Source organism: Phyllostomus discolor, chromosome 7 (genome assembly GCF_004126475.2).
Source record: "Phyllostomus discolor isolate MPI-MPIP mPhyDis1 chromosome 7, mPhyDis1.pri.v3, whole genome shotgun sequence".
Classification (NCBI taxonomy): domain Eukaryota; kingdom Metazoa; phylum Chordata; class Mammalia; order Chiroptera; family Phyllostomidae; genus Phyllostomus; species Phyllostomus discolor.
Genome location: NC_040909.2, coordinates 18,039,056 through 18,063,111, shown reverse-complemented (window position 1 = coordinate 18,063,111; position 24,056 = coordinate 18,039,056). Strand labels below are relative to the sequence as shown.

At 34.8% G+C, this 24,056-nt stretch overlaps 1 protein-coding gene across 1 annotated transcript in view; it reads left to right on the top strand.

Annotated features, from left to right (window-relative positions):
• Positions 1-24,056, top strand: part of ZCWPW2 (zinc finger CW-type and PWWP domain containing 2) — an 88,373-nt gene that overhangs the window by 58,215 nt on the left and 6,102 nt on the right. Inside the window, exons 5-7 of the mRNA XM_036030560.1 lie at positions 4,785-4,831; positions 18,968-19,026; positions 20,089-20,156. Coding sequence (XP_035886453.1) covers positions 4,785-4,831; positions 18,968-19,026; positions 20,089-20,156 — 174 coding nt within the window. The remainder of the gene's footprint in view (positions 1-4,784; positions 4,832-18,967; positions 19,027-20,088; positions 20,157-24,056) is intronic.

Sequence of the window (24,056 nt, the reverse complement as noted above, 5' to 3'; positions counted from 1 at the left end):
TTTCTTCTACTCTTTATTGGCCTTTTGTGATTTTAATTGAGCATTTTATATAATTCTGTTAACTCTCCTTTCTTAGCATATCAATTATACTTTTTTCTTAACTTTTTAAAAGTGGTTTTTCTAGAGTTTGGAAAAACTCATTTACAGTGATCCAAGCCCACTTTCAAATAACATATACTATTTCATGAGTAATGCTCATGAGTAATATTTCATGAGTAATATTTCATGAGTACCTTGTGATAAAATTTTACTAATTTTTCTGTTCCTTGTATCACTGCTATCACTGTTTTCACTGAAAATAAGTGTATGTATGTATATATAGATGCACATATATGAATATATTTTGCTATCATTTTGAACTATTGCCTGTTAGGTACTTTAAGAATATGAAAAATAAAAGTTTTTATTTTGCCTTCACTTAGTCATTCTCTGATCTCTTTCTTTCTTTATATAGATCTGAGTTTCTGACCTAGATACTTTTTCTTCTCTTTTAACATTTCTTATAAGGAAGGTCTATTGGCAACAAATTGCCTCAACTTTTCTTTGTCTGACAAAGCATATATTCCTCTATTTTTGTAGGTAATTACATCATTTGTAGAATTCTAATTTGCTGGAGTTTCTTCTTTTCAGTACTTTAAGGATTTTGCCCCATTCTCTTCTTGCTTGCATAATTTCAGAGGAGAATTTGTATGAAATTCTTATCTTTGCTTCTTTATAGGTAAGGCACTCACCCCCCTGCTTCCTTCCCACCACCAGCTTCTTTCAAGATTTTTTCTTTATCTTTGATTTTATGTAGTTTAAATGCGATATGCCATGGTGTAGTTTTTATTGGCATTTATCCTGCTTGGTATTCTTTCAGCTTTTGGATCTATGGTTTGATGTCTGACATTAAATTTGGGGGAAAATGTTTTAGGTATTATTCCTTCAGATAAGAATCTGTTCTGTTCTGTCTTTGTTTTCCTCTTGGTATTCCTGTTGCACATATGTTACACTTCTGTAGTTGTGCCATAGATCTTGGATATTCTCTTCTGTTTTTATTTTTCCATCTTTTTTCTTAGCTTTTCAGTTTTGGACATTTCTGTTGATATATCCTCAAGCTCAGAGATTCTTTGCTCAGCTGTGTTCAGTCTATTGAGCCCATCAAAGGCATTCTTCACTTTTGTACAGTGTTTTGATCTCTAGCATTTCTTTTTTATTCTATCTCTTATCATTTCCATTTGTCTGCCAACATTATCCATCTGTCCTTGTGTGGTGTCTACTTTTAACATTCAAGCCCTTAATATTGCATATTAACCACAGTTGTTTTAAATTCACCATTTGATAGTCCCAACATCTCTGACATATCTTTGTCTGCTTTTGATGCTTGCTGTGTCACTTCAAACTGGGTTCTTTGTTGTTTTTTGTTTGCCTTTTAGTATGCCTTGTAATTTTTGGTAGAAAGGAGAATATTAATATGAATTTGTCTAACAGCAGAGTGTCAAAATATGTGAGGCAAAATCAATACAACTCAAGGAGAAATTGATGCACCTACTTTTGTAATTGGAGACTTTAACATCCCCTATCAGGAATGGACTAGGTAAAAGGAACTGTGGTAAATAGGCCTTTAGTAGTGTAGTGGTAAGGTATGTTGGATAGTGGTTGCATTTTGTAGTCCTATGATTAGGTCTCAGTCCTGGGCTTTGAACTTAAGTGTCTGTCTGTCTGTCTGTCTATCTATCTATCTATCTATCTGTCCCTTAAGTGGTACAGAATGGCTAAAGGGGGTGGGAGTTGGATATTTCCTCTCTCCCACATGGAAGACTAAAGCCAGCTGGATTTGGGTAGTCCCCTTTCTCTAGGTTGGTTAGGCTCTGAAAAATCACGAGAGGTGAGGCTCGAGTAAGTTAGTCTCTTGAGGGCAGGCCTTGTTACAAAGAACTGAATGCTCTGGCATATTTCAAAATGTTTTTTTCGCTTCCACTACCTGAAGTGGGAGAATATTTTTCTCTGGTCTTTGCTGGGAGAACCCAGTAGAGCTCCAGGAGATAAACTTACAGAAGTGTATCTTCCTCTCCCATGGCTGGGTCCCCCTCCAGCATTTCATCAGTTACAGCTCACATGTTCCTACTCTGGCTCTTTCATGGGGATTCTGCTCTGGTGAGTTGTGGGTCTTTATATTTGCTTGTCCGTCTTCCCAGATTTGGGGGCAGTAGTCTGCTGTGTGACCTCACTTCTGTGAGGTATCTAAGGAAAGTTATTGATTTTCAATATATTTTTCAGCTTTTTACATGTTGTTAGGACAGGGTGGTGACTTCTAAACTGGGCTGACCTGTCTTTGTAAGAAAATACTCTCAGCTGTCACATTTAAAGAAGCACATAGTGACAGTTTTTTTGAGGCCATGAATGGACAAGCTTTAAAAAATTATTTAAAGGAGAGAAGCTATTGATTTATGATGATAATTGTACTCCTGTCTAATATGGTTGTAAATAAAAAATATTTAACATTTGTTGTGGGTCATGAAGCATAACCACCTCTACTTGGGAACATTTGTATTTTCTACCTACTGTTCCTTTTTTGCTCTTTAAAAATATGATGTGGATATAGCTCAGAAGTAAAGGCCCTTTCAGTTATCCAAATCTGCATGTCCTGTTAATAGGGAAATCACTAGTAATTATAGTTTTTAAGCATTATATCAGAATTTCCCTTTGGCATTTGAAAATCAGAGTGGTTGTTGATATTCCTCCAAGACAATCCCGTGACATTGGGAGATGGTTCTGTAGCTTTTAGACATAAAATTTTCTTTGAACAATAGTTTAGATATTTCTGTTCCTAATTTATCTATCTCCCTACTGAAAGTTTTACATAAGAATAGTGTATATTTTAAGGAGAAACAACAAATTTCTATTCTCTTTTCATTAGTATTCAGTCAGGGTCCATTGGATCCAATTTTAGTTTTTGAGTTACTTTTGTGTGCAAGTTTAACTATTTGTAAAGATTACTATTTCATCATGACTTTTATTGTTTTTAGAGGTCTTCAAAAGAACAAGGAGAAAACATTTTTGATATAACAAAACTAATTTTATCTTGTAATTATTATCAGGTTCTACTGGGCCCTTTATAAATCTAAAATATATTATGGGATTTCATTGGTCTTATTTTTTGTGTGTCTTGAAATCTTTCACTATTTTTATCTTTACTCATCATTTATTTCCAACTGTGTTACATAGAATAAAATTATTTATTTAAGTAGAAAAATGATAGGATCACTTAAAAAGTAACTTATATCATCACTAATTCCTGGTATTCCAAAGGTTAAGGTTTAGAAATTTTCTTCTTCTTTCTTCCTTTTTCTTCTTTCTTCTTCTGTGTGTCTCTCTCTCACACATGCACATACACACCAAAATACAAAAATGTCTTTGTTAGCCAAAATGGAAGAGAAGATTGTTGATTATCTATTATCTATCAGACATTGTTTTAGGAGCTTTATTTACATAGAGCATAGTATTTAAATTTTATAATATACCATTAAGGTAATAATTATTACTTCTGGTTTATAAATAAATAAACTGAAGTTCTAAGAATATAGAGTTTTATATCTTATACAGTCTAGTATAGTATTTTATACTGTGTAAGTGTTCTATGAACTTTGATTGATAAATAATATTAATTTGTTTAAGTAAAATGTGTATTTTATATCCATGTAAGGTTCTGAATAAAATACATGTACATTTATTAATTATAAAAAATATTGAGTACCTATTACATGTGAAACATGATTCCTGTCTTAAAGGCACATTCTAGCTTTGTAGAGTATTTAGACATATTTAGAAATACCCATAATTCAAAGAAAAAACTTGTGTGACCTGAGATGACTATGGATTTACTAAAGAGATGGGTCTTTCTCCTAGTTGTTTGTATGTTTCTTTAATGTTAAATGTAACTCTAAACTTTATTGTTAATGTTCATAGCTCTTTCCATTTTTCGTTACCATAATATTAAAGTTTGAAAAACATGTCTATGAACAAATGTTTACATATAACATACTGAGCTATGGGATTCCAGATTAAAATTTTTTCAAATCTGTTTATGGCAATAATTTTTACTAATACATACACAGAGATGCACATGATTGTGCTCATATCAAAAATACATTGAAATGATTTTCTATGTTGTATTTGGTTACTAATTATTCTGGTTTCAGGAGCAGTAGAACAAGAAAAAGTACTGGTTGTTTTCATTCTGGCTGTCTTTCTTCTCAGGCACTCTTGTCAGCTCAGGGGGCCCAAATGGGAGCAACTAACATCTTGGAAAGACAGCTAGATGGGACTGGCCCCACTGTATGACTCCCAGCAGGGAATTTAACTTGCTTTAGCCTCAATGTTGCAAGATTATCATGAGGATTAAATGAAGTAATGTCTATAAGTCATTATCTTATGTCTGTCATGCAGTAAATGTGCAAGTAGAGGTACCTGAGATTTATACTCCAGAGATTACACACTGACCAGAATCTAGAAATATGATATACCTGATGCTAAATGAAGGACATCCAATCAACCAGTCAGAGTTAGGGGAAGAGGTTTATTAAATCTATACAAATCCCTGATGTTATTATAATTACTTTTGAATGACTTTGCTCTACTCAAATCTGGTAAGCGGAGTTTATCAACATTTTGATCAAACATTTTGATCATTGAGAACACATACCACATTATGAGAAAATAGAAAACTCTGATTGTGTAACTTCACATTTATTTGAACAGGAGCATAGGCATGTTTTCTGAAGCAGCCGTACTTTATTTTACAGATATATCCAAAGCTGTTGGCAAAGTTGCTGTGGTGGCCAAGAAAAGGGTAAGATCATGGTTTATGATATAAAGTATGTAGACTTCAAATTCCATTGATGAATACTGTATAAAATAATTAAATGAATATTTAAAAGCAAAATAACATAATCAATTTTTCTTCTAAATTTTAGTTGACTGTATGTTTTCTTTATTAGATTGGCACTAGAAATTTAATACTTACTGTTACATCAATGTTACAGAATGCTCCGATGTAAGGACAATAGAAAATTTTAAGTTAAACAATTGCTTTTATTTACATTATAGGTCACATGCATATGCTCACATACTAAAATATTTTATTTTTTCTATGCTATATTATTATAATGTATGCAATTACATGGAATATATGAGTTAATATTCACAGCTAAATATAGACTTTACCTCAAAGTTATGTGAGAATGACATCAGCCGTTTGAGTGAATTTAAACCTAGAATCTTTTTAATGAAAATTCATAAAGTCACTAGCATTCTTCAAGAATTTTTAAAATTTAACATGTCAATCTATGTATTGTATGCACAGAGATGTTTAACTCTGCTTACTGTCAAAACTATGATTGGGATAGGATTAACCTTGACATTGTCTTCAAGTGACAATATTCTTAAGAAGATACCACTGTAAAAGAGAAAGTCAGTGCTTAAATTCTTCCAGACAAATAGTATATTGTCATGAGAAAAAGAACTGTGGTGGGAAGGAAAGCCTGTACCTGCGCCATTTCCTGTGTTGAGTAACGGGGCTGCTGCAGAGCGGAGACAAGGAAGGTAGAACGTGACCCAGGGTAGAACGTGACTCAGGCTGGGCCTGAACCTGTAGATAAACAGGCAATGAGGTGGATATTGTTTTTGTATTCTGAGTATATATATTTTATGAGTCCTTTTAAAGTGAAATTTTGTTTTATCCTTTTGCTTTTTAGCTTGTATTTAAAAGGGAACTGGACTTTTCATTTGTTAAGTAATGTCGATGTACTTCTGCAGGGAGGAATGCAATACCATAGAAGGCAGTGTTGCCCCCTGGAAAAGAAAAGAAATAGGACTGTGTGTCTGTCTGAAGATTCGAGTGGGAATGAGTGAGGTAGTGCAGGATCATTAATGTGGATGGAATTGTTTGTTTCCGCTAAACAATTTAAAGGATATTGGAATATCCTTTAAAGGATATTCTAGATAAGGATAAAGGATATTTAGAATAAAAAATGACAAAGATAATAATAGCTGACATGATTATGTGTTTCTTGATTTTTACCAGTGGTTCTCAGTGCCTAGGACAATGCTAGTTATAGTGGGGTCTGTGGGCCAGAGCTGCTCTGGGCACTATTTATTTTTGGTCTGCAAAGACATGAGAGCCAAAAAATGAGAATAACCATTTGGAAATTTGTATAGTAATTAGCAGAGTAATTTTTGTCTGTTGAATATAATAATAAAATGGAACTTTTATTTTGTATGCCTTTTTACATTTTTTCCTAGTGACTTTAAAAAAATTATAATGTATAGATCTCAAATAGATTGGCATGGAAAACTGGTCTATTAGCACACATAGGTTGAGACATTGTTCTATGGGCTGTTTTAGGAATTTGTGGAAATATATTTATAGAGAGATAGTAATTTGGGGGAATACAAGGCATTTTTTAGGACAAAGGTTAAGGGCATGAGATATCTTGCAATGAATGGAACAGACTGTATAACGAGAACTGCCCAACTGTTGGCATGACTTTTGAATACACTGCTGGACTCAACCAACTACAAATTTAACTGTGTAGTGACATAATACCAAATAATACAGAAACATGTTAGACAAAAAAACAAGGAGTTTAGAAGGCTTATTATGGAGAGGGAAGCTGAAATGGAATAAATATACTGTTCTCAGAAATTATTGAGTAATTTACTTATTCTCAACATATTGTAACATTTTACACTATATATTTAGCTCTATAGGGTGGAAGTGAAGTTACTCAGAGCGCTACCTGCGAGCCTCTGCCACTCCTAGTGCCCTTCCTTCAGCTCTTCCTGCATGTGGCTACGTCTTAAGATACATGTGAGCACTGTGGGTGCACCCACCTGACCATACAGCTTATCGATGGCAGCAGTCTGAAAGGAGGAGACTAAGTCACACTAATCTCTTTGTGGCCTGCTTGATTATTTGTTATTTTTTAAAAAATTGAAGAAGCTAGGTTCCTCTATGTCCCTTCCTGCTCTAATATTCTATAAACTATGAAATATATATAACTGTTCAATAACTACTTTTAGAATGTAGAATAGGAGAATGTAGAATGTAGAATAAGAAAAGACTTATGCAGACCAGAGTAAGTATCTGAGGCAATTAACCTGGAAGTAAAAAAAAATACTTTTAAAAGAATAAAAAAGTAGTATGCCAGGAAGGCTAGAGGAGTAGCTGATGGTGTTGGCTACTATAGATTCTGAAAAGTTTGTGTTCGTGTGTGTGCATATACACACACACACACGTGAAACAGGAAACAAAATTATGGTAAAAAGAATACAAATTATGAATGAGCCACATCTGCCTTCAGAAACTAGTTCTCCTACTTAGTTGTTGTGTGATGAAAGTTAACACTTATGTATCTCATTGAATTAATCTCTGCACTGGGAACAATAATAGCCTTGTATGATTGCTATAAAGGTTAATATGAAAAGCAATTATAATGGCATATAGTTATTATATTTTAGTAGGTGCTTGTATAATAAATGCCAGTGCTTTTTTCTCTAATTTCTCCTTAAAAAGAGATAGGAAGTAAGGATATAGGGATATTTTAAATTATCAGACTTGTGATAGCATCACAGTTCTATTAGATAGGTAAAGTCTTAGATGTAAAAGTCTTTTTTAAAAGGAGGCCTCACATTTTAGTCATGATTTATTTTTTCAAAGTAATAACACTGTATTTGGAGGTTAGAATTTTTTAAATCACCCAAGATTTATCACATTAATTAAGCTAATTTTTATTAATTTGTTGCATGTTTACAGTTATTTCTTTGTACATATGTTTAAATATAATATATATATAGTTTATTAACATAAATGGAATGAATTCAAACTCTACTGTTTCACCTAATAATATTTTGTTGACGTCTTCTGAAGTCAAAGGGCTGCCAAATCTTAAGTGGCATTTTATTTTATGGAAATGTCTTAATTTATTGAACATTTTCCTCCAGGGGTGTCCAACCTTTTGGCGTCTCTGAGCCACACTGGAAGAAGAGTTATCTTGGGCCACACATTAAATACACAAACACTAACGAAAACTGCTGAGCAAACAAAAGGTTTTAAGCAAATTTAGGATTTTATGTTGGGCCATATTCATAGCCATCCTGGGCCACACGCGGCCTGCAGCACAGGCTGCGGGTTGGATACCTCCTAGACATTTAGGTTGATTCAGTTTTACAAATAAAAAGCAGCTATATCATCGCACACAAATCTCTGTGTTTGTGTAAATATTTTGATAGGAAAAATTACTGGAAGTAGGCTTTCTGATTCAAAGAATAAGCACATTTAAAATTTTGCCAATTTGCTGAACATCCCTTACCAAAAACATCTCACAACCAATTACAGTCCCATGATTAGTTTAAGGGAATGACTAGACTGGCGTCCCTTGCCAATTCTAACCACTTTGTAGTCAGCCTTTTTTTTCTTTAAAAGTTAATACTTTAGCAATATGTTGCAAACATTTTTCAGATTTTCTTTTAAATTGTATCGAGTTCTTTTGCTGCACTTGTATAATAAAACTTTTCTTTTGGGGCATTAGAGCTTTAGTGACATGCTTTACAAGACTGCTTTTTCATTAAAACAAACTATGTTATAATTCACTTAACCTTTCTCCTGTTGCTGCCAGTAACATTTCCATATGAAAAACTAAAGCAAAATGAATAAAGAGACAAGTTAGGTGGTAGAGCCAGAATTTTCTCTATTCATTTGCTTCAGTTTTTTTCAATGTAGAAGATTACATATTTCTAATTAAGGCTATCTCAGGAATTTGTTACTGATGGGAAAAGAATCTCTTTTTCATTCTGTTTTCTAATTTTGGGGGCTTATATATAAAAATCATGTACACATGTATGGGCATCTTTTTTTCCAACATTTTATTTTTATTAATGCCAAAAGTTTAATTTACGCACTTTGAAAGACAAAATTAATGACTGCTCTTTTGATTTATGTATTTATGTATGAGGAATTAGACTACTTTTTCCCACTGAAGAAATATTTTTCCCTGAAATTATTGCAAAGATTCTTCATATAAATAGGGCATTTTCATTAGCCCAATAGCAGGATAAGTTGCTTACATTTTATGACTAAATGTCTGGGTATTTGTGTAAATTAAAAAGCTTGCTTACTAATATGGATTTCATATATTGCAATTCACTTGTTCCACTTAGCTGTATATTCATCTTTCCCCAAAGATAAATACTATAATAGATCCCCACTTCTGGCTTCTAGCCCCAGGCAGAGAACAATCCCAGAAAGAGTGGTAGGAAGAGGAAACCCTTGGCAAAAGTCTGTCAGGCTTCAAAATGCATTTAGTTTCTGTTTGGCTTCTACTTTGTGGGCATCATTCACTTTTCCTTGGGCCGGGGCTCCCCAAACTTGAACCATTCAGGTTTCCATCACCATTTTCCATGCTGTTAGTTACTATAGTGGTCTTTCATCTGACTTACCATTTTCTTAATTTAGTTTTTTTTTATTGAGGTCAAATTTAAACATATGAAATGCACAGATCTTAAACATAGAGTTTGATGAGTTTTTAAAAAATATATACACACATGTAACTTCTTCTCTGATCAAAATAGAGACTATTTTTATCATCTCCAAAAGTTTACTAATCCAGATTTTAAAATGTAAATGTGCTCTTTTGATGTGCATTTGAACTTTTTCAAATACATAAAGATAAATACATATTAATATAGAACATTGTCCATTTATCACTTTAAGTCAATCAGTAGAAACCTTAAAATAAAACGTTTTTTTCATACTAATTTCAATTACCCTATGCTCAAAATCAGCAGAGGGAAACCATACCACTACAAGGCACTGTTATGAAATAGCCTTACAAGGGAATAATTTCTAACAAAATACTCTGTAGTAACTTAATGACTAACCACCCTTGATTACCTATTTTATCTTAAATTACAATCTGTCGGAATTCTACAGGATAACTGTTAGTAAAATATTAAACTTAGACAAAATGGATTAACCTCTGATATCCTTTTATAATGCCATTTTTGAGAGGAAGCGAAGATCCTTTGATTCAGAGTAACTATTTTGTGGTGTGGAGGATTGCATTTGTTCTTTAAATGATAGAAAAGTCTACTTTGGGACTTGTATATTTGCTTAACCCTTGTTTTGATTAGACTTTCAGTCCATGGATCTGACTTTAGCCAAATTGACCTTCTTGTTCTAAGACAGGCAGTGGCATTGGGAGGAGCAGGGGAGTAGAGGGGAAATGTGCATCAGGGTGAGTATAGCAGACTTGAAATCTCTGTTGTTTTTCTTCCCTGAAGATAAAGCAACAGTGCCCTAGTGTGAGGAGCATGTTTTTCTCCAAGTTCGCAGGGTTTGTAGTGGAAGAGGTGTTGGCTGGGAGTGGCTATAGAGGGCAGTTTTCCCATCCACAGGGCTGCTGTGCTGCCTCTTTTTGCAGGGTTGCAGCTCTCAGGGGTACTGTAGAAAGTGGAAGTGAGCAGGGGTGTTGGGGCTACCCCCTAAGCCAGTGATTTATTCTAGTGCAGTGATTTACTCGAGAAAATTCGTTTTAGTTACGCAGATCTGGCACTTGGTAAATGGAAATTCATGAGTGTCAGCAATTTTTTCTTCTGTCTTTTAAAAATTATTTTTATCCTAATTACTAAAAAACAAATGTTTTGAATGTCACCATTTATAATAATAGAAACATTGTATTAATTTTTGTTTATATGTAATGGCCACTTAAAAATTCACTCAGATATTAGTTCATTTGGAATTTGAATTCAGTAGTACCTAAAAACTGATGTCACAGATTCCAGAAATTCAACACTTTTCAACCACAACTTTCCACATTTTCTATTCTACATTTTAACTTGGAGCCAGAAGGCAAAAAAGAGAATTCTACCAAATATGATTGCTCTTTTGTTAAGAAATAAAAACCTCTTCAACTTGAGTACTAGTTATCACATAAAGAAATTTCTAGGTGTTGCCCTTTGTTATTTGGGACTAAAGTTTCTTCAGTTTATTTTTGCTGATTATATTCATTACTAGCATAATCCTTTCTGACCCATCAGCACATCGGCCATGTCTCCAGCATCAAGCTACACACAAAATGAATCTGGGTTTCTTTTAAAGGTTAGAATATTTCTCACTCACCATCTTCCTCATTCCAATATGTTAAAGCTAAAAACAATATTACTCATTGAAGAGAGTGGCTATTAATGTAACATACCATTGGAATTTGAATAATGAGTTTGTATTTTATAGATTGTAGCTATTGCCCTAACTATTAAATGATCTTTCTGTGCCTTATAGTAATAACTACTCTTTTCCTGATTGTAAGGGAAAATGTAAAATACAATGTCAGTGAAAATTAGTAGAATTTCCTTACAACTTATGAAAATTCAAATATAATTTTAAATTTATAAACATTTACCTTTTGCCCACCAGTCTTCCAACTTTTCATTTATTGGATTGGTCATAAGTTTATTTGTTTTTTTCCCCTGTAAGATGGCTCTAGTAGCGCTTAGCTGTCTTTAGCTTCATTCAAAACAATTTTGTTAGATTGTTTTGTGACATCTGTCATATCAGCATGCATTTATCAAACTTACCAAAAGTGGTGAATTTTTGTGTAGCCGTTTTAATATTGAAGATGGAAGTAAATACACAACATTTTGAGCATATTATGCTTTACTATTTCAAGAAAGGTAAAAACGCAACTGAAACACAAAAATAGATTTGTGCAGTATATGGGGAAGGTGCTGTGACTGCAACAGTCGGGTAGACCAGTTGAAGTTGGTAGCAATCAAATAGAGACATTAACTGAAACGAATCAACATTATACCACGTGGGAGATAGCTGACATGCTCAAAATATCCAAATCGATAAACTTATTGGTGAAATTGAAAGTATGTCTTATATTTTACGGACAAAACTAAATGGACTTTTTGGCCAACCCAATATATTAGACAAGATAAACCTATTTCCTTTCTTTGAAGACCTATAAATTATTACTTTTTAATTCTTTAAAATTTTAATGACTATGAAATGCTATTTATCTTTTTTTTGCTAATATATTTCATACTTGCACTTTGCTCCAAAAATTATTTGCTTACCCTGAAACATGTATATTAGGTACATGCCTTAAATTTTTACTCCCCCATTTAGTGGAGAACACAGTCACCTGGACTATATAAAGGGAGGTGTATTTTCCATGTCCTTTCATGAATCTGGATACGAGACTGTCCTCCGTTTCAACCTCTGTAATCACCTGAAACTTGATATAAAGACTGGTATTTAGATAATATTTTTAAAAGAACAATCTTTTTTTAAATTCTGCTACTGTATAGATAGAATCTGTTTATCCCTATGTAGGAGAAACATCATCTTTTGCACAATGCTGACAGTAAATGCCTGGAGCATTTGACAGTGATCCATGGGGTGAGGAGTCAGGCAGGTTGCCCTTACTACTCAAGTTGGTGGAGCCAAAAATGCTAAAACAGATAATGAAGCTCACCACATTCCTTCTTTTGTCTAGAAAAAATGTGTAGTGGAGGTACTATAACCATTGAATGTTCTGTATGCATCAGATTTTTACAAGTTAATTGAAATATGCAGATTCTAGAAAGTCTTTAGAAAAACTTATACACAAATAGGAATTTTCTTCAACATACTTGGAGTTTTAGAGTCTCTAATTAGAGGACAAATAATCTAATTCACTGGCTCCATTCAAATCAAATGAACAACTGTGACGTAAGTTCTGCTTTTCATGGGCATCTTTCCTCCCAGGACACTGTGTTTTGATTAGCCCTGAGTAGTCTTAAGTGCTTTACAGATGTGAGTGAAATCTTACTGTTAAAAAATTTATGTGTATATGTATATATATAAAATTGTTATGTTTTCTCCCTGGTATAGATAGTCAAAAACCATTAAAAAATTCAGTCCAAGGCTTTAAAAATTATCAAGTGAAGTACATAATTCTAGAACTTCTTGAAGTGTCCCGACTTTTATCCTCAGCCAGGATTGGGAGGTATTTAATAGAAGGTCTTTCATGCCTTCTGTTTAAGGTGGTCTGCTGGTCAACTTCTATTTTTAGGAAAAATGCCCTCCTGTGTCTCAGCTCACTGCATGAATACACACTTCAGTGTTTTCTCTGGTAAGTCCCTCAAAGCAGAGAAATCTGCAGTGCTTTAGTGCGAACTTACACATGGCTGAAGAAATAGGGCAGAGGACAGCAGGATATTTATAAGTCATATTGCCAGGGACTGATCTCTGATATTGTTCAGATCTCGCAGGAAAACTGAATTCTACTAAAGATTGACTAGGCTGGAGCATATGGTAATTGACTGACATTTATGCAGATTTGTATTCTCTCTGTTGAAATCATGTTGAAAATAAGGCTAGAAAATGCTCATTTCAATCTTCCCCCTTTTTCAAAGAAGTGTTAAAAATTATCATTATCTAGGTCTGAAGACTTAACTTTATTATTTGTACTCTCCAGATACTCAGCTTAAGTAATAACCATCATTTACAATGCTCCATGAAACCAGTTTTCATCCTTATGCCAAGCATATTTTCCCAGCAGATTTTCCAAAGGGGAATGAGAATATTGGCTTTTCCTTCTGTGTGATAACTTTTGACAAGGAGTGTGTGTACATTATTCAAAGCACAGATACACTTTTGGAAATTCTATCAAAGTAGGCAGCTCTTTAGTGATTATTGACTGACAATTACTCTCAGAAGAAGGTTACGAAATATATTTCTTTTTCTATCAGCATAAAAGGCTGAGTCAAAATTTTGCACCCTCATATTTAACACAATTAGCAAACTTCTTGTTTAAAACTAAAACAGGTTTTTATTTAAATGAATAGTGACTTAAGGAAATGGGCAATGCCACGTCAGTTTATGCAGATTATATAAATCTGATGTAAAGACAATTTTTTTGTTTTCTGTTCTTTGAAATTAAAGGTAATTCTATTATTTGCCATTCAAGCCAGCAATCCTAATTATCATTAAATACAGACACGCGCACATACACACATTCAGTAAGTGGCATATGCTCTCTATACATATACCTCTTTTGTACATTCAACAAGAAAGAATTAATACTTGCTTTGGTTTCTTTAAAAAGTCCACAAAACTTATGTAGCATTATATTTGTGTGGTGGGTGTCATTGTTTAGATGGGTTTTGTTGATTTTAAAGAAACCAAAGCAAGGATTAAATCTTCTCTTGCTACGAGTGAAAAACAAAGAGGTGTATGTATGGAGAGCCCAGATTCTTGTGCCTTACTCCCAGAGTTTCTGATTCAGTTGGTCTAGGGCGGGCATCAGAACTTGCATTTCTAACACACTCTCTGATGTTGCTGATTCTGTCACACTGTGGGCCTTACTCTGAACGACATTGGGCTAGACAACATAGGAGAATCAGCTGTGAAAACACAGGAAGGGAAGTAGAAGGGTGGAATAGGGAAAGATTATAGTATGTACTCTTCATGGGTTGAACCATAGCCCTCAAAAGATATGTCTACCAGGTACCTCAAAATGTGACCTTATTTGAAATAAAGATCTTTGTAGATATAATTAAGGTAAGAGTTTCAAAATGAGATCACCTGAGTTAGGTGGGCCCTAAATCCAATGATGAATGTTTCTATAAAAGACAGACTTCTGTCCTATAGAACTGTAACATAGTAAATTTGTTACCCTTTACCAAGTTTATGGTCATTTGTTATGGCAGGCAGCCTTGGGAAACTAATACACTGCCAAAGTTCAACCTTACCAAAGTGCCAAGTTCCCTGTCACGTGCTCCAAGGGAAAAAAGATAAAATTCTGACAGTGACCCAGTGGACTGTGTTGTTTAACAAAGAAAATCCTGAAATGCAGAATGGTCATTTAACTAGGAAGTATTTGTTAGGTGCCTGTGCCAGGCTTTGCTAGACATTAGAGGGGCTTACCAAAAGTCATACAGCTAGTAAGTGTCAGCATGCAAGTCACAGTCCCGTCCTTCCAGATTTGGCACTCTTCCCCCCACGTCATACTTCATCAAGGCTTGGAGCAGGAAAGCACAGGACATTTTGTCAAATACTGACTAGTTCATTTTGGTTGCTATGGAATATTTAACAAAATAGACAAGGAACGTATTATTTCCAATACAAATCTTTCTTATTTATGGTAACTGTTTAACAGTATTTCTTTCGATTAATACCTATAAAGTAGTTTGCACTTTGTTACCTTAATCTTATTTTTTGTTGTAGTAACCCTTTCACTTCATACTCAAATATGCAGGTAATTTGGGCTAATCTTTAAAAATAAAATGGAAGTAATAGCTTTACATCATCTTCGGAGATGTAGGTCAATGATTTAGATAACAATATTTATATTCTGTATGTTCTTTAAGTATGTATCATATGTTATGATGATGCTCCAGATTCAGTGTTCTTCATATATAATATAAAAATATATGTAATATATAAATATATAATATCATATAATTGTGTGTGTGTGTGTGTATGGTCTGTCCAGAAGATATCCAGCCACATAATATGAAAAATAAAGACATTTATTGAAGAAGATACAAGAAACATTGTATATAGGACAATGACGCCTCAGTCCCCTTCAAAGTAGACACCTTGGGACCTCACACAGTTCTCCCATCGACATTAGCTGCCCCGTTGTATTTTCCTGAATCTCGTCGACAGTCTGAAATCTCTTCCCTTTCAAGGGTGATTTGAGTTCTGGGAAAAGCCAGAAGTCACAGGGTGCCAAATCTGGGCTGCAGGGGACTGAGTCACCTGGGGGATTTGATGTTTCACCAAAAAAACTGCACGAGACGTGATGTGTGGGCAGATGCATTGTTATGATGAAGCTGCCAATCACCAGTTGCCTGAGCTGCGGCCTTCTGAATCACTGAATAGTTTCTGCAGAGTAATGTTCAAGCTTAACACAAAATCTGACGCAGATTCATTGCTCTACTCGATCAGTCGTTTTGAATGCGATGTCCACACAATGCAAATACTCACTTAAGGGCATCTACCACTCCCACAGACTGGTACAGTGAAGTCAACATCATTTACTCATGTGCATTCCAGTCCACTCTCCTTGGCTGCCAGGTTACATTGATGTTTTTATTATTTAACAATGGTTGGACTTTTTCTGGACAGACTTCATGTATATATTTGTGTGTGTGTGTGTGTGTGTGTCTCCAGTCCTGGGAAAAAGCATTTTTATATTTCCTTGAGGCTGAAGATCACAAAAAGAACGCTTACTTAGTCTTTAGCCTCATCACAACATGAATCCTTTCAGTGTTTCATATAAACTTCCCTTGAATGATTATTAAGGTATTTAAGCTATTTAATAATGCTTTGAGAATTATTAAATTCAGCCTTCTTCTCATTATAATAAATGCTTTTGAGTGTACAATGTAAATGTCACTCTGTTAGCTATTAAACATACAGTAAATTAAAAAAAGTTTTCTCTGCCTTTGCAGTTTAGATGCTTGATTCAGGATCAGTAAACTCAGTATCAGTAAACTCAGTATCAGTGAAACTGAAAGAATCAGGCAAAACAGGCTAAGAAAATTTTCACTTTAGCAAGTTCAAGTGAAAAGATTAAAAATAAAGGAAGCTAACAAACGTATTGAGGTGAAAGTGCATTGAGCTGTTTCAGAAGTAAAGGGTAAATTGTGTGAATTTGTTAAATGCCTAAGTCACCAATAGTGGCAGTACAGAATGGACTGTGACATCGACATCATTTTTTCCTTATGCTGACATTTCTCTTGACCCTGTCGTACTCCCAACATTTATTCATTAATTTGTTCCACAGACACTTCACGTGCACCTACAGCATGCAAGGGATGGCATGGAGTCAAGGTGTATTACCCGATGGGAAGATAAGTCTTGTAACCAAATACTGAAATGTGAGACAGTAGCCCTGATTTCAATGGCATAGATCATAACTCATCACAGGAAGGTTCATGGGAGAATGTGAATTCTTTGATATCTATGAATTGATTGCAGATTTATTCAGCTATCTTTTGGGGTTTGATTTGTTATTTTATTGCATTTTAGTCAGTGGTTATGGCCTATAAGATACAGATTATTTTAATATTTTGGGGACTTTCTATGTGACCCAGTAGGTGGTCAAATTTATAAATGTTCTAGGCTTAAAAACAATATGTATTCTTTAATTACTCAGTGCCAGGTTCAATATGTATTCATTAAACTTATTATTTTTTGTTGAAGTTGCCTATTTCTTCATTAAATTGTGTTTGCTTTCTAATTTTTTTATGACAAGTAAATTAAAATATACCATTTTAACTGTAGATTTTATCAGTTTCTACTTTTAATTGCTTCACTTTATATTTTTAAGGCTAAGATTTTAGGTATATACAGGTTCAGGACTATTGTACTTTCTGGGTGGATTTTTTTTTTTTTAGCATTGAGTAATAACCCTTTTACCTTTGATTATGGTTTTTGCCTTAACATCTGCTTTTTTCTAACAGTATTATTGCTACATTGCATTCCTTTTGTTAATAGTTATCGATATAGTGTATTCTATATCCTTTCTTTCAATTTTTCCATATCACTAAGTTTTTTTTTAATTATACCTTTGTTGAGGTATAATTTATTCACTTTTTAAAGGGTACAATTCAGTGGATTTTAGTATATGTACAGTTGTGCAACCACTACCATTATCTAATTGTAGAACATATTTTACTCATGCCAGAAGGACACCACACACCTATTAGCAGTCACTGCCCATTTCTCACCTCCCTAGAGTCCCTGGCAACCACTAGCCTACTTCCGTCTCTATGGATATGCCTTTTCTGAATGTGTCAGATAAATGGAATTATACATGTGGCCTTTTGTTTCTGGCATTTCTGACCTTTCACTTAGCATAATGGTTTTAAGATTCATCCATGTTGTAAGATGTGTCTTTACTTAATTAGTTTTTTCCTCACCCAGGGACATGCTTCTTGATTTTAAAGAGGGAGGAAGGGAGGGAGAAAGGGAGAGGGAAGAAATATTGATGTGAGAGAGAAACTTCGATCAGTTGCCTCATACGTGCCCCAACTGGGGACCAAACCCACAGCCTAGGTATGTGCCCTGATGGGGAATCAAATGTGTCACCTTTTGATTTATGGGATGATACTCCAACCAACTGAGCCACATCAGCCAGGACCTTACTTCATTATTTTTAGAGGTTGAATAATATTCCATTTTAGGGCTATACCACATATTATCTATCCACTGATGGACATTTGGGTTGTTTCAACTTTTTGGCTATTATAAATAATGCTGTTATGAATATTTATATACAGTTTCTGTGTGGACATAAATTTTTCTCTTGGGTATAAACCTAGGGGTGGAATGCTGGATCATAAGGTAACTCAATGTTTAACATTTTGAGGAACTGTCAAACTGTATTCCAAAGTGGCCCCACTATTTCACATTCTTAACAGTGTGTGAAGGTTCTTATTTCTCCACATTCTTCATTGGGTCTTTGTAGCCATTGAAACCTCAGTCCCAAGTCCTTTTGACCCTGCCCTGGTCCACATTCCTTGTGGCCCTTCACCATGTTGGTTCCCACATATCTATATAGTTTTGCATTCCTCATGTTTCTGGCACGTGAATATTTCTTTTTCTTACCTTAATGGCCATATAAGTTTTAAAACTTAAAACATGTTTTACTTGGTATTTTTATGTATATGTGAAGGTGAGGAACCTGGATGTAGGGGATAGGCATTTGTTTGAATCAGTCTACCATTCCTGGAGGTTGAGCAGAGCAGTGCAGTTTTAGTGACTGTGGAGTTGTTGACTTAGAGTTACAGGTGTTGTTTAGGGCTAGAGTCCAGAGATTTTCTTTGGAGCTGAATTACTGGGTCCGTATAGGATCCACCATTAAACTGAGCTTATCCAGTCCAACATGAGCTATCTCATCTTTTTGTTGTTGTTGTTGTTTTTTTACAGATGACAACTTCCAAAAACAATTCTGAAAAGATAAAGCCCAAATTCAGAAAAAAGAAGAGGTATGTTTCTAATTAAAAAGTATTATGATAAAATTGAAATATATATTGAACTTACTTATTATATGACATTTTCCCCTGACTTGTGATTGTTTCTCTAGGGAAACATTGTTTAAAATTTTTATAGAAGAATTAATAAAATGTTAAGTAGAAGTCTTAGAAGTATGAAGAAAGCTTGATGTTTATACAACTGTGTTGAACCAGAACTTTCAAAGATTGATATCATGTGTGCAACTGGATGATAAGCAGGTTTTTAGTTTAAAATAGGTAACACAAACCAGAAGCAAGCCTTTATAATGAACTACTAAGCCACTGATGACAAGTTTAGTGTTTATCATTGAACCAACCAGTTTACTTATTACTTATTCTTAATGAATAGTAATCAGTACTGTGTCAAAGAGAGTCCTACTCAAAAACTAACTCTAATATGATAGTCCTTTTTCAGAAGCTGAGTAATTAAATTTTTTAAAAGGACTTTAATTGCCTTATCTCAGTTTTACTTCCCAGTAACCCCATCAAAATAGATAGGGGCATATCACAATTATCTCCGTTCAAAAGATGAAGAACTTGTGGCTTAGAGTAGCAAAGTGGCTTTCTCGAGCTCTTATGGTTAGAGACATGCATTTGGACAAATGTCTTCTGACCCTAAATCAGCAACACAGTGTAGTGGGAAAGCAAGGGTTTCATAACCAGACAGAATTTAGTTGCGTCATGCTCAGCCATTTGCCTATGTTGTCAATCTTCTCAATTTCCCAGAGCCTCCGTTTCTTTACCAAATGGGAATGACAGTTAGTGGGTTTCTGGGGGAAGGATTACATGGAAATCTTATGTAAGGTGCTTGATAGATCATTAGTGCTTTTCACCCAGTGAGAACGCATATCAGTGCTATTCCCCTTTGGTTTTTTACTGTATCGTGCTGCCTTACAGTGTAAAACAACAAAGAAAAAAGTACTTCAAGATAAATGTGTACTCATAATTTATCATTATAAATGTGTATACATGAATGGTCATTTAAATATACATGATTGATCATTTGAAACAATATTTGTCACGTTCTTTTTCTAGGAAAGCTACTTTAAAATGCTCTTTTGAAAATGTTTGTTCAGATGATGCCTTATCAAAGGAAAACATGGGTATGTTCTCCTTTTAGCTCTTTTACTTATATTTAATTCTGCCGAATGTAGTCATAGTCCTTGGAAGAAAAAAAAGTGTTGTGTATATATACATATCTGATAAACATTAATGGGTTATTTTTGGTGTTGATTTACATACTAAAGCTTTTCATTTGTCATTATGTTTCTATTCTCTTGAATTAAATTTTCTCTGGTTTTAGCATGGTATTTAAATTTTTTTTTAAATAAAGCACCAGCAGTTGTGGAAAGATCTACCAGCATCAATACAGGTCATTCCAGACCTCTCCATTCCAAGTGTGCTGGGGTCCTGGGGGTGCTAAAGGGAGAGAAGGGAAAACAGCAGCAGCCTGGGGCTTCTAGCCATCGGTGTTAGAACACAGTGGGGTGAATGTGGAATGCAGAGAGAAAATTTTAGTTTTAAAAGTGCTTTATTCTTTGTACATTTTGTGAGCCTTAAAAAGCAGGCAAATGCTTATTTGCAAGGTGGAACTTTGGCAGCCACGCAAAGAGGTTTCAAAGCATATTGAACCCCAAGAAGGTATCTGTGCTATATTCCCCGTCTCTCGTAGCCACCCCAGATCTTATGGCTCTGTTTCAGTTGGCTAAATAGCCATTTATTTATAGTCACATTAAAAGAAAGAAACACACACAGAAGAAAGTTGGGGTAGTTTCTTTTCTTCTTCTTTTTTTTTTAATCCTTTGTTCTTCTAAACTACTACAAAATTCTATTGTTTCTATCTCTTCTTAAAACTTGTTCGGCTACTTCTTTCCTGCTGACTAAGATGCCCTTTCTTCGCTAGTTCGTCTCTTTGCTGCACAGGGTCAGTTCCAATATTCCTGTAGAAAGGCAAAAGCCAGCTTACCCCAGACTGAGTTTCCAGCAGGAGGCCCTGCCCTGACGCTGCAGCTGAGTGCTCCATCGCTGGGGTCCTTCTCCCCTCCAGCTCGTGAGGGATACTGCGGAAGAAACCCAGTGCAGCCAAGGAAGCCATTGTCAGGAAGTAGCTTTCCATGCGAATACATCTTGGGAGTTATTTATGTAAAGGGAAGCCTTTTCGGGGGTCTCACATTCTGTATAGTTCTAAAAGTCTCAGTAGTGAATTGTTAAAATAGTTAACCCAATCTGTTTGACTCCTCTATCTCATTTTTAACACCTAAAGCGCAGAAACATCTAGCTTACTGTGTTTTTGCAAGAGCTGACTACGGGTTGAGTGTAGTTCTTTAACAGTAATTTAACCGTCTTCATATATTTTAGCTACTATGCATATTTCTGTGGATCCCTAGATCTAAGCCTCCAATATCTCTCATTTCTTCTTAAGGTAGAATCAACCCTAGATCAAGTAGCAGAGGAAAATTATACCATCTTTTTCTGAAATCTCTGAAAGCCCTCCTTTTCGGACCTTCTTTCCTTACACTCCCAGTGCTGGAGCCTTCTATAAGTCTACTGCTCCAGGCTGGCTGTTCCTTTACAGATTTTATGCTCTACCAGTTGTCTCCCTCCACAGCCCCCACTCGCCTTAGTTAGAGCTCAGGAAAGGAGCTAATTAAGTGCAGCTCCTTTACCTCTCCAACTCTGCGTTTCTTCATCTGTAACAAAGAGATGCCGTGGCAGCCAGCTTACCCAGCACAGAGGGGACTGTTTCTGGAAATTAATTCTGTGAGGCAATGAGACAGAATAGTCAAGGAAAAGTTGAGGAACCCTTAAATAATTTAGACTGTATGCCCATGGCTGTATAAAGATTTAATCTAAGATACAACTATTTGTGGAACATGTCTGCATTTTTTTGGGAAAATCAATACCAGGAATATCATGTATTAAAGAAGATGGGGCAAAGTAGGCTTACAGTTGTTCATATGAAAGATAATACGGTATTTAATAAATAATAATACAAGAATAAACTCTGTGTTTTACATACAACCGTAAACCTACCTTTGTCCCACCTTGTATTTGTATTGTCCCCATAACTTACTTTTTCCTCAGTGTCTAGGGACAAGAAAATTCATCTTTGATGATGAAATAATAACAGCAATAATAATAACAATGATAACCAATACATATAACAATTTCTATGTATTCTCACTGTTTTAAGTATTTCGTATATCTAACCCTTTAAAGATCTGTATGAGGTAGATATAGTAGATATTATACCTCCCATTTTATTGATGGGAAAACTGAGGCACTTAATAGGTTATATGACTTTTCTAAGGTCATGTTGTTTCTTAAAATTAATTGAAGTGTGAAGCAATTTCTTTGGTTGCTTTGAGTATCAGGAAACTTAAAGCTAATGTTGTTTTTGTTTTTGTTTTGTATAGCAATGGTAGCTGATCAAAGGATTTTTAAATGTAATTATTGCCAGTAGTATCCCCTTTAATGAATTGATTTTGATTTCTTTTAGTCTGACTTTTTGTCATTTTTTAAATTGTATCACTATTTGCTGTTGGTAAATAGCTAATTTCTTTGGGCAAGTAGATAGTCTACAAAAGTCTGAGTAAATAAAACATTGACATACTACTCAGGACAAACTAATAATCTATTAACATTCATTATTAAATTAGCAAAGGGTGTATTCATCAGCCACCTGGGACGTGCACGCATGGAAAGGGATGATTAATATAGGAAAGGTCTGGATTTCGAAGTGAGTCCTACAGGGAGCATAAAGACTTTGGGGCCTGGGTCTGAGAGGTGGGGGGGGACAGGGAGAAATGTGATATCTTGCCACTGAAAACAAACTTTGCCTCTGGGTTTGGAGATGCTTTAACCGCTAGGCTGAAAGGTACAGTTGGCCTTTGCGCCCCTTTTACTAAGCCTTGAGCTTTCTATTTCTGTTTGTGTCTCCAGGAATGGTGTTTTCTTCTTCATTACTTTTCAGCCTGTATTTTACTCATCTCTACGTTTAACTGTACACACACAGAGGAGTGTTTGTGGTTGCTTGAAAACAAAACAAAGGAACAAACAAACAAAGAGCCCAGTAACTTTTCCTCCTCCTCCCCCTCGCCTCTGTAAGAATGCCTTCAAAACTTCCACATTGGAATGATCCTGCAAATTTATTGAAGATATTTTTTAGTGTCAGCTTTGGGGTAACCTTCCTTCTTTATATAAGGAAGGAAATAACTTCTTTAAACATAATGGAGAAGTAGAGATTAAAGAAAACTCCATCAATACACATTTGAATGCTTTTAAAATCGTGACTGATTGATTGAGACAAACAGTATTTCTTATCAGGAATGGAAAAACAATTTGATTTATTTTACAAAACTTCATTTTTAAAAGCCAGATACGAACTTCAGTATGAGAATTTTTTTTTTACTTTCTCTGAGTGATGGAGCAGCTGTAGTGCTACCACTTTACTCTGAACGACAAATTCAAAGAAGTCAGGGAAACTGCAGGATGCTCAGCATTGATAGAAGATGATTGGTCATGCAATCAGCAGAGGCATTCATTCTGTCTCTGTCTTTGGGAGATACCGTTGGCCAATTTTGATAACCTAGTTTGTAGATTACAGGAACTGCTACTTCTTGAGAATTATATTTGAATTCTATCTGTTCACAATATAGGAATACCTATTTAGAAAAGTGAAACTCCCATTGCTTGGGAAGCAGGATTTGACATCCGTCAAGTTGGTGTAATGAACCCTGGTTGATTTATGAAGTCATTCATTACTTTACCTACCCTTTGATCAAAAAGCGGTGTACATATTTTTCCAGATCACTTGAAAACAGAGAGCCTACAATGCCATTGAGCAATGCCATTCATTATCATAAATTGATTGTATTTTAGCATTGCTTTAGAAATATGAAGATGTTTGTATACCATTTTTCCTTTACAGCATAGCTCAAAATCCATCTTCTCAAAACTGCATTAAATGTCAGTATCAATATCCACAGACTCAGAATGCAAAG